Genomic DNA, 23,083 nt, shown 5'->3' with positions numbered 1-23,083 from the left:
TAAATTTCCTTTGCACATCGTAATTCCAGCGGTATCACGTAACTGACAACGACCGTTAGCCACTGTTCCCTGTGTGTAGGAATGAGCATGCGGATCCCGAAAGGTGTCCCCTCCTGACGGACTTATGTTTGCCGCATGCGACAGGACGCAATACCAAACCAAGCGAGTGACCCTCAAGGAGGCATACGGCGTCAAATCATGCAACGAGCGACGAACAACGCTTACCATTGCACCGCCACAAGCACAATTTGAACTCAAATCCGACGAATCAGAGTCTTCCCTTTCCGGCGCCCCGCACCATTCCCTAACATTATCCGTTACTTCTACACTCCCTGCATTTTCGCACCATGTCCATCTTTACTGCTTTCCGGACTTCGTGTCAACATTTATTGCTTTCAGGACTTCGCGTCCATGGACTTCGAGTCCACATTTACTGCTTTTCGGACTTCGCGTCCACATTTATTACTTTCAGGACTTCACGTCCATGGACTTCGTGTCCACATTTACTGCTTTCCGGACTTCGCGTCCACATTTATTTCTTTTAGGACTTCGCGTCCATGGACTTCGAGTCCACATTTACTGCTTTCCGGACTTCGCGTCCACATTTATTGCTTTCAGGACTTCGCGTCCATGGACTTCGAGTCCACATTTACTACTTTCCGGACTTCGCGTCCACATTTATTGCTTGCAGGACTTCGCGTCCATGGACTTCGTGTCCACATTTACTGCTTTTCGGACTTCGCGTCCACATTTATTGCTTTCAGGACTTCGCGTCCATGGACTTCGAGTCCACATTTACTGCTTTCCGGACTTCGCGTCCACATTTATTGCTTTCGGGACTTCTCGTTCATGGACTTCGTGTCCACATTTACTGCTTTCCAGACTTCGTGTCCACATTTATTGCTTTCAGGACTTTGCGTCCCTGGACTTCGTGTCCACATTTACTGCTTTTCGGACTTTGCGTCCACATCTATTGCTTTCAAGACTTCGCGTCCCTGTTTACCGCTTCCAAGACTTTGTGTCCATCTTCGCTGCTTTCCGGATTTCGTGTCCGCATTTACCGCTTTCAGGACTCCGCGTCCATATCTATTGCTTTATGGGTTTCATCATCGCCTTAATTGTTTTGGGTTACAAATTCACATTGTATCATTTCCTTGCTATGACTCATTTGTCTTTTTCTTCCCACAAACAGGCCCGTTGCACTTACACAGCTTACTCCCACATACCAAAAACAAGAGGGTAAATGGCTATTGGGAGAATGACCGGATGGTCGCCAGGACCAAAAAAGGTGCCTCTGATGGTCTTTGGATGCATCCTCTATCCGAGCACGCAACCAAAGAGGGGCAAGCTGTCAGCACCCAATTTCGGTCCATCGGCTCCAGAGGGGCAAAATCGTCATTTTTACCATCCATTGGAGGGAAGTATTTCTAGTTAATCGCTTCAGCACTCACGACTTTTGGAGATAGAATATTTTCTCAATTTAGCGCCAATTTACCATTCTTTTCGAAAAATACTCCATGGGTAGTTTTTGAATTTTACGTGCGCCAACGTCAATTTTTAAAATTCAGGACTAAAATCAAGGCCGGAAAATATTGTATTGCATAACATTGATCAATGAATTTTTCTAAACACAAATGCCGGTCTCAGATTAATTTTTCGACACCTAATTGCAAAGACGAGAATTTTAATCTCTACGTGCGTTAAACTTAAATTTTCGAATTTTTGAATTTTCTTATTAAAAAAAAAGGATAGCTGTGGGTCGGTCAGCAACGGTCAGAAGTCGGTCTGGACTTCTGACCGTTGCCCCTTTTTTAAAAAAATAAAAATTCCGATCAGGGCTGCTGACCGCTGCCCGAATTCTTGCCCGGCTGCACTGTTCTTCTTCCAGCTCCCAGGGCAGCAAGGAGGGGGGGACCAGAGAACAAGGACGGAGAAAAAACCTAACGGATAGAGAACAAAAACGAGACGACGAAAACCCTAGCCGCAATTGGGAAATCGATAAAATCCAAAAACCCTAGAGGCTCTCGCTCTCTCGCTCTAGACAGATTCTCCCAAAAATCCAAAAAGAAAAAAACCACAGCTCGATTTCGCGGCGAATTCGGGAAACCCTCGGACCCCCGGCCCACAGCTCAAACCTTCGGAAATTTCCAGCTACCACACCATTTTCTCCCAGAGCTCGATTCTCGGAACTTCCCCTAACTCGGATGCCCATTTCACCGTGAGCTTTGACACTCTCTCTCTCGGGAATCCACTGCCCACAACTCGTCCACGCGCGCCCGAGGCAGCCTGAATTTTTTTTGATTTCTTCTCTCGGCTCCGCACGCTCTCTCCCACGCTCGCGGCCTCCGAGTTCGCCCCGGATCTCGCGCCATCCCTCAGCCCGCTCTCCCGTTTTTCCTCCAGCTCAATCATCGCCGCCCCTCCCCTCCAGCTCGCCTCTCGCCGCTCGAACCGGATCTCTCCCTCCCCTTTATTTCGATTTCTTTTTCTGCTAACCGGGACAACTGCTCTCCGGGCCAGCGCAGGTAGCAGCCCAGCCCGTGTCCAGCGGCAGCCTAGCCCGGTCCAGTAGTAGTTCAGTTGGCCCAGCTCGCGTCAGCCCAGCCCAGCTCGCGTCAGCCCAGCCCAGCTCGCGTCGGTCCACTCGGCCCAGTCTACCCCACAGATCTCGGTCCATCACGGCCCGGTCCAACTCGCCCAACAGATTTTGGACTTTTTTATTTTTTTATTTATAGAATCACCCCTCAACTTCCCGAACTAGGTAAATCCTCTACTTAGTGGCATGTTTAGGGCTCCATTTCTGAATGTCTATGTTTGCTTGGATTAATATGATGCGAAATGAGTGTTATTGGGCTGTGTGGGTGATCGGATTTGTCTCGAACTCGATTTTACGAACTTTTCATTTTGTCTCATTTCAGTACAGATGACGCATTTTATTTTTTTAGACCGGCCCCGAATTTTAAAATTATTATTAGTTAAGTCCCGGCCATTTTTAATATTTTCCAATCAGTCCTTGGATTTTTCAGAATTTTCTAACCATTCCTAGGAACTTTTCAAGTCGTTTCAGTTGAGTCCCGGGGCTATTTTCCACCCTTTTCAGATCTGTCCCGAATTTTAAAATTATTATTAGTTAAGTCCCGGCCATTTTTAATATTTTCTAATCAGTCCTTGGATTTTTCAGAATTTTCTAACCATTCCTAGGAACTTTTCAAGTCATTTCAGTTGACTCCCGGGGCTATTTTCCACCCTTTTCAGATCTTCCCCGAATTTTAAATTCATTTCAGTCCAATCCCGGTCATTTTTAGCACGTTCCAATCAGTCCCCGAATTTTTCGGGATCTTTAAATTAGTTCCGAAAACTTTTAAGGTTGTTTCAGTTTGGTCCTTGGGTCGTCTTTTCACTTTTCAGATCAGTCCGAATTTTAAATTCATTTCAAACAAGTCCTGGGATATTTTCAGTAATTCTTACACAATCTCCATTTTTTTGGAATTTTCAAATCAGTCCCCTGAAATTTTATCCGAATTTTCAAATTAGTCCCTGTTCTTTTAAAATTATTCAAATCTGTCCCCAGACATTTTTTTCAAAGATATCCAATCCCTTTCCTACTTGGATTCCCGACCGACAACGCATGTGCCTCATTTAAATATTTTTATTTATGTAATTATATGTATACAGCATGATAATACGTGCTCTTTGCATGATTTTTTTTTTTTTTCCATGAATCGGTGCCGTTTTATCGATCTCATTAATACTATGTTTGTGTATGTTTGTATGTGTTCATCACGATCATGGCGGCACCGATTGTGTAAAATTTGTATGTTTGTCGTGCTTGACGTGATAATGTGCTCTTGATCCATGTTTAAATGCTTTATTTTCTCGTTTAATTCGAAACCTCACACGAATCAGTTTAATAATGTAAACTCGGCCTAAAATCAAAATTTTAATTTCAAGACCGTTGGAAATTAGAGTTTATCGGATGGTCCACTAATGGCCATTCTGATAGCTCGAAATCCGTAGACCAAAGCATTCGGTAAATTTCCAATTAACCTAAAAAAATTCCACACACGGGTAATTGGGACGTTAAATTTGGCCAAATTAAATCATTTGACCTCTTTTAAGTGAATTGCACGAATCGGTTTATAATCTATAATCGCGTTGACAGTTCAAAAACTGTAATCATGTCCCTTTAAAATTCACAATTTCAAAAGCACCAAGATACGTGTCACGTAATCTTGATTTTCCATACACACACATATTTTCAGGTTTAAGGGCATGATTACCGGTTCTTGTTCTGCCATCACCCTAGTGTAGGTTGGTGCTTAGAATGGGTCAAAACACGGGAAAATAAATTAATCACAAACTCGGCTTAATTAAACATGGGCAGATAGTTTAGCAAAGGGTTAGGTTTCAGGTTTTAGATAAAAACACTCCTAATCTGTAAATGCTACACTGTCGCAATACAGAAAATTCTAAAAACAACACACACATCTGAGACTCGATTACAAACATTGTGTTTGTCAAGTCCACAAAAAATAATGCCGAATGCTACATCCTTTCTCTATCATCCTGTTTGTTTGTTTTAGAGTAGGATTTGTGTGCCAAGATACCCCGGTTAATAATTGGTTAACTCACGTAAATTCGGCAATAACAAAACCCCATTGTTTGATTATTTATGCTTACTTGTTACATTTCTACACTTGTTTGTTATGCGGGTCGAGCCCGATCCTTTAGGACATGATTCACATGGGGTCCAACATCCCAATCGTAGATTACGGGATCTAATCCCCTAAACACTGAGTGCGCATCTTAATTTCAGTTTCAGTCTTTTCAAACCACACGGTGAGCACGAGTGGAATAATGACCGAACGCGAACCGATCGGGATTCAATTGTTGTAATTTTTATTTATTTGAGAGGACAATGTGAGGATTTATATTGTACATTTATTCATTTAAGAATCCCGGTCGAAGAGTGGACGGTTGGAGTGTTTCTTCGAATTTACGGTGTCAAAACGCGTAAGATGAGCGGAACTTAATTAAGCGTTAATTAAATTAAAATGGCAAGTCTAGACAAGCTAGAGTACCGATAGGGCATGTGAGATATAGGCTCGCATGTAACAGAACCCCCGAATTCGGAACCTCGGGTTTCGCAAACCATATGCCTTAGCAATTAGGTGTACCCCGTACCTCTAGACCCGGGTAACTTACCGGCCCTCGACCTTCAGGTCGTAAAATGACAAGTGGCGACTCCTTCTCACTTGCGTCCGTCTCGCGTCCCCGGGAAGGTGGACACTCCCAAGCCGCGTTGCATTAGGCGCGCGCGCGTGCCCCGACGAGATGAAATTCGGGTGCGCACAATGCCCAATTAATATCGCCGCGACTCTCGGGAATGAGTTTCGCCTCGTCAAGATTATAAGGGTTGACCCATGTTGTCGTGGTCAATGGATGGAGCCCATTTGGGAAGCAGTCTTTCCAATCCACTACCTCGGCAAGAGAGAGTTGTTGGTGGATTGTCAGTGACCAACCCTCTCTTCCATGGCCAATCCCCTCGCGAAATGAAGAAAAAACTTTTCCTGTAGTCGGAATTCGACTTCCTCTCATCTTTGATGATAGGGTTGCTCTTTACATTTGGATGATCCTTGAAAAAATACATGGCGTCCTCGCGAACACTTACATGAGACAATTTGAAGTAGTGCTTGAACTCAACAAGCGAGTACTCTTACCCTTTACGTTGACAGTAAATATAGAAGGTCAACCAAATTTTGAGGACATGAAGAGTCAGCTGCATAGGGGCATTCTTATAGTGCTTCGTGATTTCTATGATGGACTCATGGAGGGGCCATCACAGCCCCGCCCTGATCTGATCAGGGTACACGACAATCTTGTCTTCCTTGGCACTAGTCGAGTCGGCATATGGACTGGGCAAGTGAAGCCCGTCATCATGGTGTAGCATCCTCTCTACTACAGCATCGAAAAAGGTAGTCTGGCAGAGTCTGTTCATTAGAGTCGAAGGTTGAGGTAGAGTGACAGCCTTACCTTTGGCCCTGATGATGATCCTTCTGCCATGGCTTTGGTAATGAGAGCGATTGAGTCAGAGAGAGAGAAGAGATCGTAGCAGAGCGGGAGCAATTTTAGAGAGTTTGGATTTGCAGAGAAGGTGATGGTGAAGGAGAAGAGAAATGGCAGTTTAATGAGGAAGAAAGAGGGAATTCGAGACGATGGGATATGCTAGGAACAATAATGATGCCCTAGCCCCTGCATGGGTTGTTTTAGAAGTCAAAATGACCTAAGATGGTTGCTGATGTCATGAGTCAGAATTCGACTCGACACTCCCATCGACAATCCATGTGCTCGAGTCCTTCCTACTCGCGTGATGACACATGTCTAAAGTGTTTGCTTCCTGGTAGACAAGCCAGGAACCAAACATGGGCCAAATGATGCGTATCGGGCCCAGTGACTTGAATCTAAGCCCATCGAATAGGCCCACTTGATCAAGGTTCGCGACTTAGCTAGGCTCCAATCGAGTATCTACAATGTGACTCATATAATCAGATTTATTTTCTTTATTGGTATGTGGTGAATCTAGTAGATATCTACATAATATATCTTAATCTGAATATCTCGGCAATATCCTTTCACATCCTCCTCTTATATAAGCATGGTCATGTATATTATTTACAATTAACTATACTCTCATAAACCCTATACTGACTTAAGCATCGAGGGGATCGAGGAACATGATCGACGTCCCTTCGTGCAGGTTAGCTTGGAGTGTTGTTCGTGTGGATTGAATTGTGAAGACCATCAGGACCTGAAGCTCGGATCCCAACTCCATCAGTTTGATTGTCCTTTAATTAAATAAGTTCTTAAAAGTTATTTATATGTTAGTTATGGGAAAATGATTACGAGAAAGAGAGAAAGATGAAAAATAATGGCATATATATTTAATTATATTTGAGACAAAATCATTTAATGAATATACAAAAAATTTAAATTTAATAAAATAAATTATTTTTCACTTATTCATACTTTGTTTTCCTCACAAAATATTTTCTTATTCTTGTCATCCACCTTAGTTCATTTAAGGATAAAGATTTATGATATAAAAGCAAATAGATAGAGAAACAAAAGGTGTAAGAGTATATCATTGGACTTTTTATTTTTGGTTTAATTATACCCTTTGATTTGAAGAATAAAGTACATGTTTTTGTATTTATGAAATAACTAATATTTATTTTAAAAAATGCAAAATGACGTATTAATTTTCATTACTGGGCTTTCGACTTCGAGTTTTGACCAAGTCCCTAAGCAAAGTAGGGGGTCCAATCCAATTGCTCAGCTAACCCGCCCCGAGGCAACACAACAGGTCGCCATTCGTTCAATCATCCAAACCGGCCGATCCGGGTTTGAAAGCAGTGGTCCAAATTCGAAACGGCATGTTGAACCGGTTCGGATCATCACTCCTGCAACTCAGGCAGGGTTTGATCAAAACAAATACAAGCGCCCGTCAAGAGTGCTCGACGACGACGACGAGGGATCTAAATCGTCCCTCACCATTACATTTGTTTTCCTCTGCAAGTGGGAAGTTTTCTCTGTCGGCTCGGTTCCTTCCCTTCCTCTGCGCAGAGGCAAGAAGAAGAAGAAGAAGAAGAAGAAGAGGGGGTCAGCGATGGCCTCGAATTCGCCGACCAACAATCCGATTCTTCCGATGTCGGATCCCCCGCGGGACGTGGAGAAAGAGAGGCTCCTCCGAGGCGAAGAGAAGCTGTTCCGTGGGTCCGCCATGACCAAGCGCGGCGCCTACGCCGCCGTTTCTTACATGTCCTGCGCAGGTTCGTATGTCTGGTGAATGCGCTTGGTTTGGTTTCCCTCGCGGTAAAGTTTGTGCTGTTTGATTTTACTGAATTCAATTGATTCCTTCCTTCCTGAACTCTGTTGTTGAGGCAAAGCTTCCGACTGTTTTGTCCATGGAAGCTGCAGTTATTCTGATTGATGCATCAAAAATGAATTCTTTGGTTGTTTCTTTTGCAATTTTTCGTCTGTTTGTTTGTTAGCCCTAATTTCAACTACTCTATGCCCCCATCTCAATTGCAAGCTGAAAATTCCATTTCATGTTCTCCGCAATCACAGTTACCGGGTGACGCGATTACAATTCGTTCGTTTACTTGTTTTCGCTTAGGTGGTGTGATAGTGGGAGTGAGATTTGGTGGCCAAGTTGAAAGAATTTTTCCTGTATGTGTGGGCTTGATGAGCTTTGAACAGTTTTCAACTCTTGTCTGTCTGCCTGCCTGTCTGTCTGTCTTCCAGTTCTCTTGGTACCGTTCAACAAAGCAGCCCTTTCTTCCTATAGTTTCCCATCAGCTTGTTAGCCCTAATTTCAACTACTCTATGCCCCCATCTCAATTGCAAGCTGAAAATTCCATTTCATGTTCTCAGCAATCACAGTTACCGGGTGACGCAATTACAATTCGTTCGTTTACTTGTTTTCGCTTAGGTGGTGTGATTGCGGGAGTGAGATTTGGTGGCCAAGTTGAAAGAATTTTTCCTGTATGTGTGGGCTTGATGAGCTTTGAACAGTTTTCAACTCTTGTCTGTTTGCCTGCCTGTCTGTCTGTCTTCCAGTTCTCTTGGTACTGTTCAACAAAGCAGCCCTTTCTTCCTATAGTTTCCCATCAGCAAATGTGATCACTCTCTTGCAGGTAAATCGTAACTCCATCCTTGCACAGTTTTATTTACCTTATATATGCTTCTCTTCTTAGGTATCTGCCTGTTGGTTACTTGCAATGAAAACTTTCTTGCTCTTTAATTTTGGGTTGGTACTTTTGAGTCTGGTGATACGATACTGCTGCTTTTCAGCGCTAATTTATTCATAATAAATGAGTCACTGCCTCAAACAGCATTATTCAAAAACATAGTTCCCCTTTGCGTGGAACTTTCTTATAGTAAAGAATTGGCTTCAGCAACAATTAGTATCTTCCCATGCCAAGCTCGGCATTGTCGTGCTTTAATTGCCTTTATATGTTCTCACCTTTTCCTTATGTATCCTGGAGCTGAGCTCCTTTTCTCAATTTGCTTTCGCAATAATCTGGTCTCCTGTCAATATTACTTGCTTATCTGGCACTAATTTCCATGGATCATGTCTGCATTGTACCTTATGTCTGGCAGATATTGTTTACTTGAGTTTCCTTTAATAACTTGGAATCAATTGCATCCATATCTCTAATTCATTTTACTTACTATTAACTGTCTTGATGTTCTATAAATACCTGATCCCAGCTAGCTAGAGTGCATTAATCATTTGGTCCGGTGAATTTACAACAGTTTTATTTGTTCTTTTGCAGATGATATGTTCGTGTTCGTTTCTTTATATATTAAGACAAAGAAAGATTATTACCTTCAATGCAGGCGAATCATTTATTATTTCTGATAATTCCAAGTTACTTGTGCCCTCGAAGACGTTGATTGACACTCTTCCTCTTGCAGCAGCCTATTTGTTGTACATGGTATGCTTCATTTGTTTGACTGCTTTCTAAATATTTGATTGACTTTTAATGTTGTCTATCATAGTCTTACCTACTCTGACATATGTTTTCTTGTATTTTGAAGCTAGCAACGATGGAATCTGTTCGTGGTGTAAATGTTCCAATGTACACCACGCTAAGGCGGACCACAGTTGTATTTACCATGGTGGCGGAATATATTCTAGCTGGACAGAAATATACATCACCTGTTATTGGAAGGTGACAACCTTTCTATCTTGCAGCTTTGCATATTTAGGCATATGCTGTTACAATAGAGATGATTTGTCAGACAGTCTTGTTGAACTTTCTGCACAAAATGTGTTCGAATGAGGAATATTTGCTGCGAATCTAAATCACAGCAACATCTTGTTCAGATCTCAACCTAGCACTTTAATTTACTGCATAATCAAGTTACACATGAATTGCATGGAACATCTTGCCAGTATTCTTGTTTTATTTGTCGAGTCTTTCATGTTTTTGTTCATTTATGCTTGTTTGGATATGTTTGAATTATCAAAGCACTCCATCCAAGTTAGTAATCTCGAGTAGTCTGGTATCTTTCAAGTTCTTTATGCAGCCTCTCCATGGTTATAGTTACCATTGTCTATAAGACGACAACTAATAAATATTTATTATTAGCATTTTACACTATAGAGTGCAAATATTGGTTGGTTCCAAAAGTGCTTACTCAAGTCCAGAGCATTCTTTTTGTTAAATGCTAATTATGTCCACAGCATCATCATGTGCTCTAAAGAATCTAATGTATGAATTTTTTTTCCTTTTTTGTTTTAGGTATAGATTTATCTTATTTAACGTTCATTGTCTCTAATCTGCATTTTAACTCAAACCATTTAAGGTTGTTATCAGTGTTGGGTTGATCGTTCTTGGTGCATTTATTGCGGGAGCAAGGGACTTATCATTTGACTTCTATGGGTATTTCGTTGTCTTCCTATCAAACATCACTACAGCTATATATCTTGCAACAATTGCCGGCATAGGTAGTATTCATCTCTGTCTTTGGAATTGCATACCAATGACTTCTCACTATCTTATTTCTTAGTCTTTTTCCCTTGTCTTAGGTAAATCCAGTGGGCTCAATAGCTTTGGGTTGATGTGGTGCAATGGTAAATCGCTTATTCAGTTTCATACAATAAGATCTTTATTAGAGATCGATTGTGTAGTTTCATTCCCTGATCAACTCTGACATGAAATTTTGTTGCTCTTTGTTCTAGGGATTATATGTGGACCAGTGCTCCTGTTCTGGACATATATTCGAGGGGACCTAGAGATGACTTTCCATTTCCCTTACCTGTTTTCATTTGGTTTCATGGTAAACCCACACATCAATGCAGCCTTAGCATTGTTTTCCTTTTCTTTGTCGCTCTTCTTTCGTTAATTTTTTCACCTTCCCCATTTCTCACTTTTGCTTAAGTTCTGGTTGTTGTGATATTTCGTGTTTCACTTTATTTCATGCGATGCCTTTCATGCCTGAAAGCATGTTCCATGACGTGAAACTCAAGGAAATACTGCTGCGCAATTTCTCACTTCGTGTTGCTGAACAAAGAGGATTCTCTTAAAAGTCTACCATTTTTTTAATTTCTAATTAACTTTCCAATTTCATACCTTTGGTGTATGTACTTGTGATATCATTATTCTTTGTTGTCAATGAGCTGAGTAGAAGTTCCTCTTTAGTTTCGGGGTTCATTTTCTCTAAATTGATATGTTTAGACTGGACCAACTAATTATGCACTTGGAGAGATATATTTGAACAGCATGTCTGTTGTACAAGCAAAATGAGGTAGAAAATTGATTAAAAGGGAGTAGCATCATAGAAGATTAAGCAGGACATGTCAAAGAAATAGTAGATTCATACAAACTGCACTGAAAGATGAGTCCATTGAACGGCAGGTCATGGTCACTTCCTATCATCCTGTTGGACTTTGATTATCCTAGTAGGGTTCACGTTATTATTGTTATCTAGCTACATCCGCTTCTCTTTTGCGCAGGTTGTGCTGCTGTTCTCCTGCATATTGGCTTTCTTCTTGAATTACAGTATATTCCTAAACACCACTCTCAATTCAGCGGTAACACAGACCATCTGCGGCAATCTAAAGGTTTGACCAGTTCAATGATTACTTCGACTTATCGTTGTTACAAAATTTAGTCTAGAATGGTATTCCACTTTCAAGATCTCAAGTAGTAGGAAACTGATTTTGGTCAGAGCTATAGCTTAAAGGGGTTTAGGATAGTGGCTATGGACATTTGCCTTGGTAAGACCCTTTGGGGCTATGCCGATGAGACCATTGGGCCATGATTTTGCATATGGATGTGGATGGAGCAAATTATCCGCTCAAGAGCTACGCATATCAAGACTTGAAGTGTTTCTCTCTTAAGGGAGGAGGGGGGAGGGGGGAGGGAAGGGGGAATGGTGTGTGTGGAGGAATGATTTTCTCGACTCTTAAGTGTGCATTTTCCTAATGATTTCCTTCCGGATATGGCTGCTTGATAAGAACTGGTAACCCATTGTCAATTTGTTAGGTGAATATTTTTCTTTTTCTTAATGTCTCATAAAACTCAACTTAGAACTAGGGAGTGCTTTAAGCGATGACAGGCTGTTGATGATTTTGTAAAAATTTGTGTCTTAATCTAGAACTTGACTTGTTACGATTCGTCAAAACACCTCATTGGTTGACTTGACTGAAATTGGTGACAACAATCAGCTGCTTCTGCTTTATTCATTACATATGCCAATTACATCTGAAGAGTTCCGTGAATGTCCTCATGTTCTGCATATTTTGGTGTTGTTAGGATCTCTTCACAATTGGACTTGGCTGGATAATATTCGGCGGGCTTCCTTTCGATATCGTGAGCAAACACCTCCCTAATTTCTTTAGTCTTCTAGGCACCTTCATTTTCTATCCCTTCCTTAGCATATACATTCCACTCAAGCTTCTATCTTGTTTTTCTTCCATGCAGCTGAACGTGTTAGGGCAGCTCCTTGGTTTTGTGGGCTCTGGCCTGTATGCTTACTACAAGCTCGTCGGAAAGTGATTCCTGAGGCGTTGAACTTCTCAGGTATTATAGGTTACGAGTTTCTTGGTGGTTGTATCGTTCCCTACCCAGCAGAGCATGTATATTCCTGGAATAGATGTTCTGAGACACCGGGTTATCTGTCAAGAAAGATTTTGATCTGGTGATTATGACCTGCGACTTCATATTCAGCAGCAGATATACTAAAAGCAACAGAAAAAGTGATCTTATATTGGTTGATACGTCTCATTTCTAGATGATGACATGATGTGATATTCTACTGAGCGGTGGATAAATTATTTTTGGCTTTGCTAACTGCAGGCACTCCTTTATTGTTCGTAAGAGCCCAGTCCGAGGTACTGCTTTAATACGCACATTTATTAACATGCTCTTGAATTGTTTATAAAATTACAATCTACGCCACTGTGAATAGTTGGAAGGATAATTATGAAGATTTTCATAGAAATTAATGTTTTACGCAGTTATTATATAAAGAAAACTTTTGGTGTCCTATGGTAGTTTTTTTTACTGTGCTGTCACATAGTGCCTTCAATAACTCTAATTATATCTAAAGGAAGAAAAATAATATAACAAATATAAAGACAAGACTATAAAAGTTATTATTACCTTTACTCCAATTTTCTGCTCTTTCCTCTCCTTATACCACTCATTCCATTTTACCTTTCACTCTCTCTTCCTTTTCTTCCACAATCCCTTCCATTCCCTTCTAATTTCTTTTTTAGTTCATTTTAATATAACCTTTTGTTTCTTTGAAAGGTTTTGTTAATATAATTTTAATTAATTTATAGACCGTGCATAGCACGAGTCCAAGCTCTCTATATAATTATACTCGAAGCAAACACCTCTTTCCAAGAAATATTAATTTATGAATACATTTATGTTCCATATATGCCAGTCAAAGCCAAGATAGACTTAATATTGAATATATTCCTATAACATGCCATCAAACATGTGAAACATAAATTTTTTGCACTCATTTTTAAACAACCGTAGAACTAAGAGGGTGGTTCATTTTACATATTTACACTGCTTTTTTTTTTGGCTTTTGCAGGTTCAGGTATCAATATTTTGCTTCTTTTATTTGTGGCCAAATTACACTGTGGAGAGATTGCAATCTATGATCTTGTAAATGATGCCCATATAATAGAATGATGCAATGGGAGAATCAATGTTGTCTTTTGAAAAAGGTCAAATCGGAAATCTGATAACTCCACGAAAGTAGAGTTAAAATGTCACATTTACCTGTTTACTTGATATTAGATGTTCGAGTTTAGGTTTATTTTAGGGGAAATAGTATAAAATTTCAAATAGTTTCCTTAAATTTCCTAATATATCAACTTTTCAAATTTTGGCCTAAAAAATCAAAACGTTTCCTTAGTTTTGGCATTAATGGCCTGACGTGGCCGTTAAATCTGCTTATGTGGCAAACGACAACGCACGTGGCAATGTGTGGTCCTTTTAACTCGAAAAATCAAATAATTTGACATTTTTCTCCAATTCTGCCAAAATATCAAAAACTAAAAAAATTAACATATTTTTCATATGTTTCATAATCTAGCAAAATGTGGATTATAAGTTTGAATTACGAAGTCATAATATGGTGGCCTGAGCGAGGAAAATAGGTAGCTCGAAGTTGGCTCGATTTTTGTCAGCCACTAGTGGCCCACACACTGCTATGTCAGCACCGTTACGTGCAACGTCAGATTTTCCGTCCAAAATGAATGGAATATTGACGGTGGGATAAATTTGAGATGTCATCCTAAACGTTGGGCTGCCTTGTATCATTTTCGTAGGTTGAGATAAAATTGAGAAAAAGTATTGATGTTGGGATATGTGGATAATTTTTAATTTTCAAACCAACATACATATATAAGATTTCATAATTCAAACTTGTAATCCACATTTTGGTAGATCAGGGAACATATGAAAAAGATATTTTTTTTGAGTTTTTGATATTTTGGTATATCGGGAAAAAATGTCAAACTATTTGATTTTTTGGGTTAAAAGGACCACACACTACGGTCACGTGTGCTGCAGTTTGCACATAGGCAAATTTAACGGCCACATCAGTGCCCTTAATGCCAAAACTAACAGGTTGGTAGATGGGGAAAATTGAAGGAAACAGAAGGATTTTTTAGGTCAAAATTTGAAAAGTTGATAGATTGAAAAATTTAAGGAAAGTATTTGAATTTTAGGTTATTTCCCCTTTATTTTAGGTGTTTTGAAAAGTGTTGATGTTGGGATATGTGGTGATATTTTTTAATTTTCAAACCAACATACATATATATGATTTTGTAATTCAAACTTATAATTCACATTTTGGTAGATTAGGAAATATATGAAAAATATGTTTTTTTTTTAGTTTTTGATATTTTGGTATATCGGGGAAAAATATCAAACTATTTGATTTTTTGGGTTAAAAGGACCACACACTATCGTCACGTGTGCTGTCGTTTGCCACATAGGCAAATTAAAACAGCCACATTAGCGCCCTTAATGCCAAAATAATAGGTTGGTAGATAAGGGAAACGAAAGGAAACAAAAGGAAATAAAAGGAAACGTTTTGATTTTTTAAGCTAAAATTTGAAAAGTTAGTAGATTGGAAAATTGAAGGAAACTATTTGAATTTTTCGGCTATTTCCCCTTTATTTTAGGTTACGTTAGTCTAATTTCGCTTTAGCTTTATTTTAGTAGGTTTTTATTTGATTTTAGCTCGATATCTATGTGAATATTGCAACCTCTAAATTCATATTATTTTTGGAAGGAAACACTGGAGGAAACTTCGCAAAAGTGATGTCTACGGATAGCTTATCAAGTGAGGAAGCCAGCGAGTCAAACAAGACACGAATCATAGCTTAAATGAAGAAGTTATAGGCAGCCAAAGTGACATAGTCAGGAAGACTGCGGTGACAGAACGCTGTTCAAGATTCCAATATAATTTGGCTCAAGTCAATGTTGTGCCAGCCTGTGTCTTTAAATATGGATATCTGTAATCAAGGGGGTATATTTGACATTTTGGTAGATATTCTTTTGTTATTTAGGTTAGGCAAGATTTTAGGATCTTTTGGGGGTCATATATAGATTTCGAGGCCGCACAATATTGGGAGGCTAGAGCACGAATTTTCAAAGAAAGCTCGGTGCAAGGAATGAGAGAAAGATCAAGAAGACATTCGTGGATTTGAGCAGACGGACCAGATTTATTCTTCTTCTTTGATCCTATCTCAGTCTATTGTTTTGAAACTATGTCTTTGATTAATTCGATGTTGCTTTTGATAAACATGAGGAGCTAAATTTCTTTTTCTAGGGTTATCAATGTAACCTAGCATTCGATTTCTAGATTTTGTGACTTTTCTCTCTTATTCTATTGAATGAATTATATGCATTTATGTTTATCTTGTGTGTAATGCTTTTTGATTGTTTGATCACCAATTGAATTGATTAGGTAACCTAGTTGAACTTGGAAGAGGAATTCTAGGTTTAGCCGTGGATAGCATAACGTAAGTTCGATTTGTGTTAGAGAATAGAATTGATTCTAGGAGGATAGGAATATACCCGATCACCTTAAATAACTGATTAGGGTTGATTCTTAATGGGTTCCCACTAGTTAATTGCCTAGGAATAGAGTAATTAATTCGATACATGGAAATACGTCCTTACGACATTCGAAAGGTGCTTAAGGAGAGATTAGAATCCTAGGTTAATACATAATCATTCAATAGATGGAGAGAGGAAGCAAATTTGGATAGATGCTAGGGGAAGTTGTATACCCTAGGTTTATGTTCATTGATTGTCTACCAGTGGAATTTTGTTGCTTCCTTTAGTTAATTATTAATTTTTTAAATTTTCTGAAATCACTTGAATTTGATAGTTTGGATAAAAGTAAGATGCTAATTTTAATAGTCAGTGGAAGTTTAGAACAATTTATGAGGGAACAATACTTACACTTTATCAGTATATTACTTGTTCGAAAACATGACCTTGCATTGATCTTGTTTTATTGCAACAAGCTTTTGGCGCCATTATCGAGGACTGTTTCTTTACTTTCTGCTAATATTAATACCAAGTAGTTTGCTTTTAGTTCAGACTTTTATTCTGGTTAATGCACTTTCTTTTTTTTAATTTTCTTTTCAAGTGATGGCATCATGTAATTATCATCGGTTTAGCAGGGCCGATGTGGTCAAGTGCGAAAGCAACTGAAGAACACGCCACATCCCTTTGAGAACACACCACATCCCTCCCTTCGGAACATAGAAAATCAAGCAAACTCTCAAGCAGAGGCCATTCGGAATATTGAAATTCAACTGGGGCAATTAACCCATGCTTTGAACTCAGGATTTCAAGATGTCTTGCCAAGTGACAATGAAGTTGACTTGAAGGAAGAGAATATTAATGGAGTCACAACGATTATGGTGCAGAACCAAAGCAAGCAACAATTACAAGAACACGTGCGCACCATAGAGCCTAAGAGCAATGTCACGTTGATAGAAGAGGAAGACAAAAGAGAAACTCAATGCCACGATCTCTACCCATCCAACTCTGAATGCAAGCGACCTCGAAGTTCCACATGAAGTGCTCTTTGTCCCTAAATTTACAAATGGAGATGTTGATTTTATTGGTGTGCTTCAATGGCTCGAACCCACACAAATTACAAAAAGGGTGATAACACAATGTGGGATGCGAGAAATATTTTATTTGCCCGAACTAATTAAAAATTTTGTTCCTCCACAGGTGAACCGGGAATTTAAGGAATGGAGTAGTTGCTTGAGGAGAGTATGCAAGAGCTAAAGGAAAGAGTTTATAGGTAGCAAAAGGAGCTAAAATGGCAAGTAAGCAAACACATAAAACAATTATGCCAAGAAGAATATCTATTTCAATTCAAGGGAGTCTTCAATCTATCGTTTTCTTTTGTTCGAATTATACTGGTATTGATGATATTATTTAGTCTTAAGTTTAGAAATAAGAACTATAATTTTATTTTATTTTGTTAATTGCTTGATTTGATTTTATATAGGTTTAATTCGGTGTTTTTCATTTTTAATGATGCATGATTGACAAGTGACCGTGGTTTGGACCTGGGAACCGTGGTCTAATATCAAGCTTTGAAGTCAGTAGCATGGTGAATTACATGAAGACCACGGTCTAGGTATGAGAGACTACGGTCTGAGAGTGAGAGACCAGAAAAATCAGTAGCATAGGGAAAAAATGGAAGATCGCGGTCTGAGAAGGATGTGCGCACCCGAATTTTATCTCGTCGGGGCACACATGCGCGCGCCTATGCAACGCGGCTTGAGAGTGTCCACCTTCCCGGGGACGCGCGACTGACACAGGTGAGAAGAAGTCGCCACTTGCCATTTTCGACCCAAAGGTCGAGGGCCGGCAAGTTACCCGGATCTAGGGGTACGGGGGTACACCTAATTGCTAAGACAAATGGTCTGCGAAACTCGAGGTTCCGAATTCGGGGGTTTTGTTACGTGTGAGCCTATATCTCGCACGCCCTATCGGTACTCTAACTTGTCTAGGCTTGCTATTTTAATTTAATTACCGCTTAATTGAGTTTCGCTCATCTTACACATTTTGACACCGTAAATTCGAAGAAACACTCCGACCGTCCACTCTCCGACCGGGATTATTACATGAATAAATGTACAACATAAATCCTTACATTGTCTTCTCAAATAAATAAAATACAAATTACAACAACTGAATCCCAGTCGGTTCGCGTTCGGTTATTATTTCACTCGTGCTCACCGTGTGGTTTGAAAAGACTGGAATTGAAATTAAGATGCGCTCAGTGTTAGGGGATTGGACCCCGCGATCTACGGTTGGGGCGTTGGACCTAGTATGGATCGTATTCTAAAGGATCAGGCTCGATCCGCATAACAAACAAGTGCAAGAATGTAACAAACGGGCACAAATAAACAAACAATGGGGTTTTATTATTGCCGAATTTACGTGAATTAACCGATTATTAACCGGGGTATCTTGGCATGCAAATCCTACCCTAAAGCAGACAAAGTGGGTACAAGGTGTGAATCGATCAAGGATCGCCTCGGGAAGGTATTTCGCATTTGGCATTATTTTCCGAGGACCTGACGTACGTGATGTCTGTTATCAAATCTTGTGTTTGTGGGTTGCTTTTAAGATTGTTTTATGTTGTAACACTACGGTTGTTACAAGTTATTACCGAACATGGATTCCGCCGTAAGTCCTAGAATCTAGTACCTATCCCACTATTGCCCGTTTTTGTCTTAACCAAGTACATAATTAGTCCGGTATTTGTATTTTGAGCTAATCCACCCGAACTAACTACCCGAGACTATGCTAGAATAATAAAAACTCATTGGCCGAATAGAGCGGGCTATGCAGATGAACCTGCTCCTAGACAGGTAGCCCATTCCTACCTTGATACCGTAATGTTTCTCTTATTCTAAGCCTAGGGGTGTCGCTAAGTTGCAAATAGATGATTTTGCCCTTGAGGTGAAAATTATTTTCGGAAAAGAGAGATTACGCGGTGCGGGCCACCTCGGCCTGTGACCAGCGCTAACCGATCCCCTGGACCTTCCAGGGTTATCAAGAACCCTAAAAAGCCGAAGGATCGGTTAATCTATTCGGAAGTGATCTAAGAAGAACTTCCATGCCCCGACTTGAGTTTCCTGAAATTAGGTGAGGCCTCGAGTCAAGACGCGCAAGTCCTTCCTAGATGTCTATGTCACATCGAGTCACGTGTCTCGTGTTTTATAAAATTTGCAAGTTTTAAGAAGGGCACCAACACATGTTTACAACCTATCGACGCGTGTTACCGGTTTATTACCAATTTGTGCACAATTATTAGGGTCGAGTGAGTTAATTAATCGCATGAACATCCCAATTACCCCTTTAGTGGAATTATTGATTAAATTAATTAATGTTTTGCCAAATGCTCGAAATATGCGGGTTTCGGACCGTCGAGCCAATTATTGATGGACCGTCCGATGCGAATCCTAATTCCCGACCACCTTGGGATTTAAAAATTAATTTTAGGTCGAGTTTGCATGATTAAACCCATTCATGTGAGGTTTTGATTAAAACGAGAAAATAAAGCGCTTAAACACGGATCAAGAGCACATTATCACGTCAAGCACGACAAACATACATATTTTACACAATCGGTGCCGACATGATCATGATAAACACGTACAAACATACACAAACATAATATTAACGGAATCGATAAAACGACACCGACTCATGGAACCGGAAAATCATGCAAAGAGCACGTATTATCATGTTGTATACATATAATTACAGAAAACAAAATATTTAAACGGGGCACATACGTTGTCAGTCAGGGATCCAAGTAGGAAAGGGTTGGGTATCTTTAGAAAATGTCCAGGGACTGATTTGAACAATTTTAAAAGAACATGGACTGATTTGAAAATTTCGATAAAGTTTCCGGGGATTGATTTGAAAATTCTGGAAAAATTAGGGACTGTGTAAGAATTACTGGAAATGTCTCAGGACTTGTTTGAAACGAATTTTAAAATTCGGGCTGATCTAAAAAGTGAAAAAATGCTCCAAGGACTAAACTGAGACAACTTTAAAAGTTTCCGGAACAGGTTTAAAAATCCTGAAAAATTCAGGGACTGATTGGAACGTGCTAAAAATGGCCGGGACTCGACTGAAATGAATTTTAAAATTAGGGGCAGATCTGAATAGGGTGGAAAATAGCCCCGGGACTAAACTGAAACAACTTGAAAAGTTCCTTGGAGTGGTTGGAAAATTCTGGAAAATTCAAGGACTGATTGGAAAATGGTAAAAATGGCAGGGACTTGACTGAAATGAATTTTAAAATTCGGGGCAGATCTGAAAAGGTTGGAAAATAGCCTCGGGACTAAACTAAAACAACTTGAAAAGTTCTTTGGAGTGCTTGGAAAATTCTGGAAAATTCAAGGATTGATTGGAAAATGGTAAAAATGGCTGGGACTTGAATGAAACGAATTTTAAAATCCGGGGCAGATCTGAAAATGGTGAAAAATATCCCCGGGACTAAACTGAAACAACTTGAAAAGTTCCTTGGAGTGCTTGGAAAATTCTGTAAAATTCAAGGACTGATTGGAAAATGGTAAAACTGGCTGGGACTTGACTGAAAAGAATTTTAAAATTCGGGGCAGATCTAAAAAATAAAAATGCATCCTCAGGACTGAAATGAGACAAAATGAAAAGTTCGTAAAATCGAGTTCGGGACAAATCCGATTACCCACGCAACCCAAGAATGCTCATTTCACGTCACATCCATCCAAGCAAACATTAATATTCAGAAATGGAGCCATAAACATGCCACTAAGTCGGGAATTTACCTAGTTTGAGAAGTTGAGGGATGATTCTGTAAATAAAAAAAAGATAAAAATAATGGATGAGTTGGGCCTGGTGGCCGAGATCCGGTGGAGGTGGATTGGGCCGAGTGGGCCGGACTGGCTATTGGGCCGAAGGAATTAGGATGGGCAGCGTGAGTTAGCGAGCTGGCTGCTGGTGGACTGGACTGGGCCGAATTGCTGGACGTGCACGGGCTGGGCGCACGAACGAGGCTGCTGGGCGGCGTGCCTGTTCGACCCGGAAAGCACGAAGCCCCGGTTAGAAGAAAAAATGAAAATAAAGAGAAAGAGAGGGGTGGTCCGGGCGGCTATGTTGATGAGTCGCGGCGACTTTCGACTCCGAGGGAGTTCCTAGCGGTCCGCCGGAGGAGGCTCGAGTGACCGAGGATCGGGCCTGCCCACGTGAAAGAGGAACCGAGGTGAGGAATCGGGTCCTGTGGTTCGGTCCGAGATTCAAACAGGGGAAGGCAAGGGATTTTCGGCGTCTGAGCTAAGAGATACCGCGAGCCGAGGGTCTGACCGAGGGCTTTCGAGCTATGGGTTTCCTTTTCTCAAAACCAAGAGGGAGCGAGAGCGAGAGAGAGAGGGAGAGCTGAGGGCCAGTTTTTTCGATCCGTGGGGGATGTGTGAGGTGATCCCGAGAGTGTGTGAACTAGCAAAAAAAAAAAAGACGTCCCAAATTGTGCGATAAAATTGTTTTCAATCTCGAATTTTTGTCCCGAATTTTGAAAGTTGACGTCGATGTACGCGAAATCCAAAGACGTCCCAAATAATATTATTTTTGAAAAATCATAAAATTGGTGTTAGATTAGAAAAATTTGCTATCTTCGAAAAGTCGTGAACACTCGTGTAATTAATTGGAAATACTTCCCTCACGGGTGGCAAAAAATGACGATTTTACCCCTCTGGAGCCGGTGGACCAAAATTGGGTGCTGACAGCTAGCTCCTCTTTGGTTGCGTGCTCCAATAGAGGATGTAACCAAAGATCATGAGAAGCCCCCCTTTTGGTCCCGGCGATTGTCCTGGTATCACTCTCTGTAGTCACTTGCTCCTTTGCCTTGGATGTGGGAGAAACCGTGCACGTGCATTGACCTGCCATGAAACGGTAACGTGGTTGAGGGGTGGAAATTATGAAACGGTAGATGAGGGCCTTGAGCCCGCAAAGCAGTAAAGTGCTAGGCCGAGGCCCGTGGAAAGTAGTAAAGTGTTAGGCCAAGGCCCGTGGGAAGCAGTAAAGTGCTAGGCCGAGGCCCGTGGGAAGCAGTAAAGTGCTAGGCCGACCCCCGTGGAAAGCAGTAAAGTGCTAGGCCGAAATCCGTGGAAAACAGTAAAGTGCTAGGCCGAGGACCGTGGAAAATAGGAAAATACTAGGCCGAAGCTCGTGGGAAGCAGTAAAGTGCTAGGAGGAGGCCCGTGGGAAGCAGTAAAGTGCTAGGGCGAGGCCCGTGGGAAGCAGTAAAGTGCTAGACCGAGGTCCGTGGGAAGCAGTAAAGTGCTAGGCTGAGACCTGTGAAGAGCAGTAAAATACTAGGCCGAGGCCTGTGGGAAGCAGTAAAGTGCTAGGCCAACGCCCGTGGAAAGCAATAAAGTGCTAGGCCGACGTCCATGGAAAACAGTAAAGTGCTAGGCCGAGGCCCGTGGAAAACAGTAAACTGTTAGGCCGAGGTCCGTGGAAAGCAGTAAAATGCTAGGCCGAAGCCCGTGGGAAGCAGTAAAGTGCTAGGCCGAAGCTTGTAGAAAGCAGTAAAATGCTAGGCCGATGCCCTTCCACCCGTGGAAAGCAGTAAAATGCTAGGCCGATGCCCGTGGGAAGCAGTAAAGTGTTAGGTTGAGGCTTGTGGAAAACAATAAAATGCTAGGCCGAGGCCCGTGAAAAGCAGTAAAATACTAGGCCGAGGCCCGTGGGAAGCAGTAAAATGATTGGCCGAGGCCTGTGGGAAGCAGTAAAATGCTTGGGAAGCAGTAAAATGCTAGGTCGAAGCCCTTGGAAAGCAGTAAAATGCTAGGCCGAGGCCCATGGAAAGCAGTAAAATGCTAGGTCGAGGCCCGTGGAAAGTAGTAAAATGCTAGGCCGAAGTCCGTGGAAAGCAGTAAAGTGCTAGGCCGAGGCCCGTGGAAAGCTGTAAATGCTATATTAATAGGAAAGCGTAGGGAATGTAGGAG

General features: G+C 40.9%; 1 protein-coding gene across 2 annotated transcripts; it reads left to right on the top strand.

Annotated features, from left to right (window-relative positions):
* Window positions 1-7,459: 7,459 nt before the first annotated feature.
* Window positions 7,460-15,905, top strand: LOC116189358 (UDP-N-acetylglucosamine transporter UGNT1). 2 transcript variants are annotated; one of them, XM_031519003.1, is made up of 13 exons: window positions 7,460-7,829; window positions 8,620-8,696; window positions 9,339-9,500; window positions 9,604-9,737; window positions 10,386-10,516; window positions 10,598-10,642; window positions 10,751-10,848; window positions 11,525-11,632; window positions 12,327-12,383; window positions 12,495-12,593; window positions 12,870-12,904; window positions 13,621-13,626; window positions 15,334-15,905. In XM_031519003.1, exons 1-10 carry the CDS (start codon window positions 7,667-7,669, stop codon window positions 12,567-12,569), a joined length of 1,050 nt encoding a protein of 349 aa, XP_031374863.1. In that variant the 5' UTR covers window positions 7,460-7,666; the 3' UTR covers window positions 12,570-12,593; window positions 12,870-12,904; window positions 13,621-13,626; window positions 15,334-15,905. The 2 variants fall into 2 exon arrangements, with proteins under 2 accessions (XP_031374863.1, XP_031374855.1); XM_031518995.1 differs by lacking the exon at window positions 15,334-15,905 and having other exon boundaries at window positions 13,621-13,930.
* The last annotated feature ends 7,178 nt before the right edge of the window (window positions 15,906-23,083 follow it).

The sequence above is a fragment of the Punica granatum genome, chromosome 1 (genome assembly GCF_007655135.1).
Source record: "Punica granatum isolate Tunisia-2019 chromosome 1, ASM765513v2, whole genome shotgun sequence".
Taxonomy (NCBI): domain Eukaryota; kingdom Viridiplantae; phylum Streptophyta; class Magnoliopsida; order Myrtales; family Lythraceae; genus Punica; species Punica granatum.
Note: the sequence above shows the minus strand (reverse complement) of the source record. Positions and strands in the feature narration are given on the sequence as shown.

Coding starts and splice junctions, on each gene's coding strand:
- LOC116189358 (XM_031519003.1), top strand. CDS start 7,667: ATGGCCTCGAATTCGCCGACCAACAATCCGATTCTTCCGATGTCGGAT. Junction 10,517..10,597: donor TGCAACAATTGCCGGCATAG/GTAGTATTCATC, acceptor CCCTTGTCTTAG/GTAAATCCAGTGGGCTCAAT. Junction 12,384..12,494: donor GCGGGCTTCCTTTCGATATC/GTGAGCAAACAC, acceptor TCTTCCATGCAG/CTGAACGTGTTAGGGCAGCT.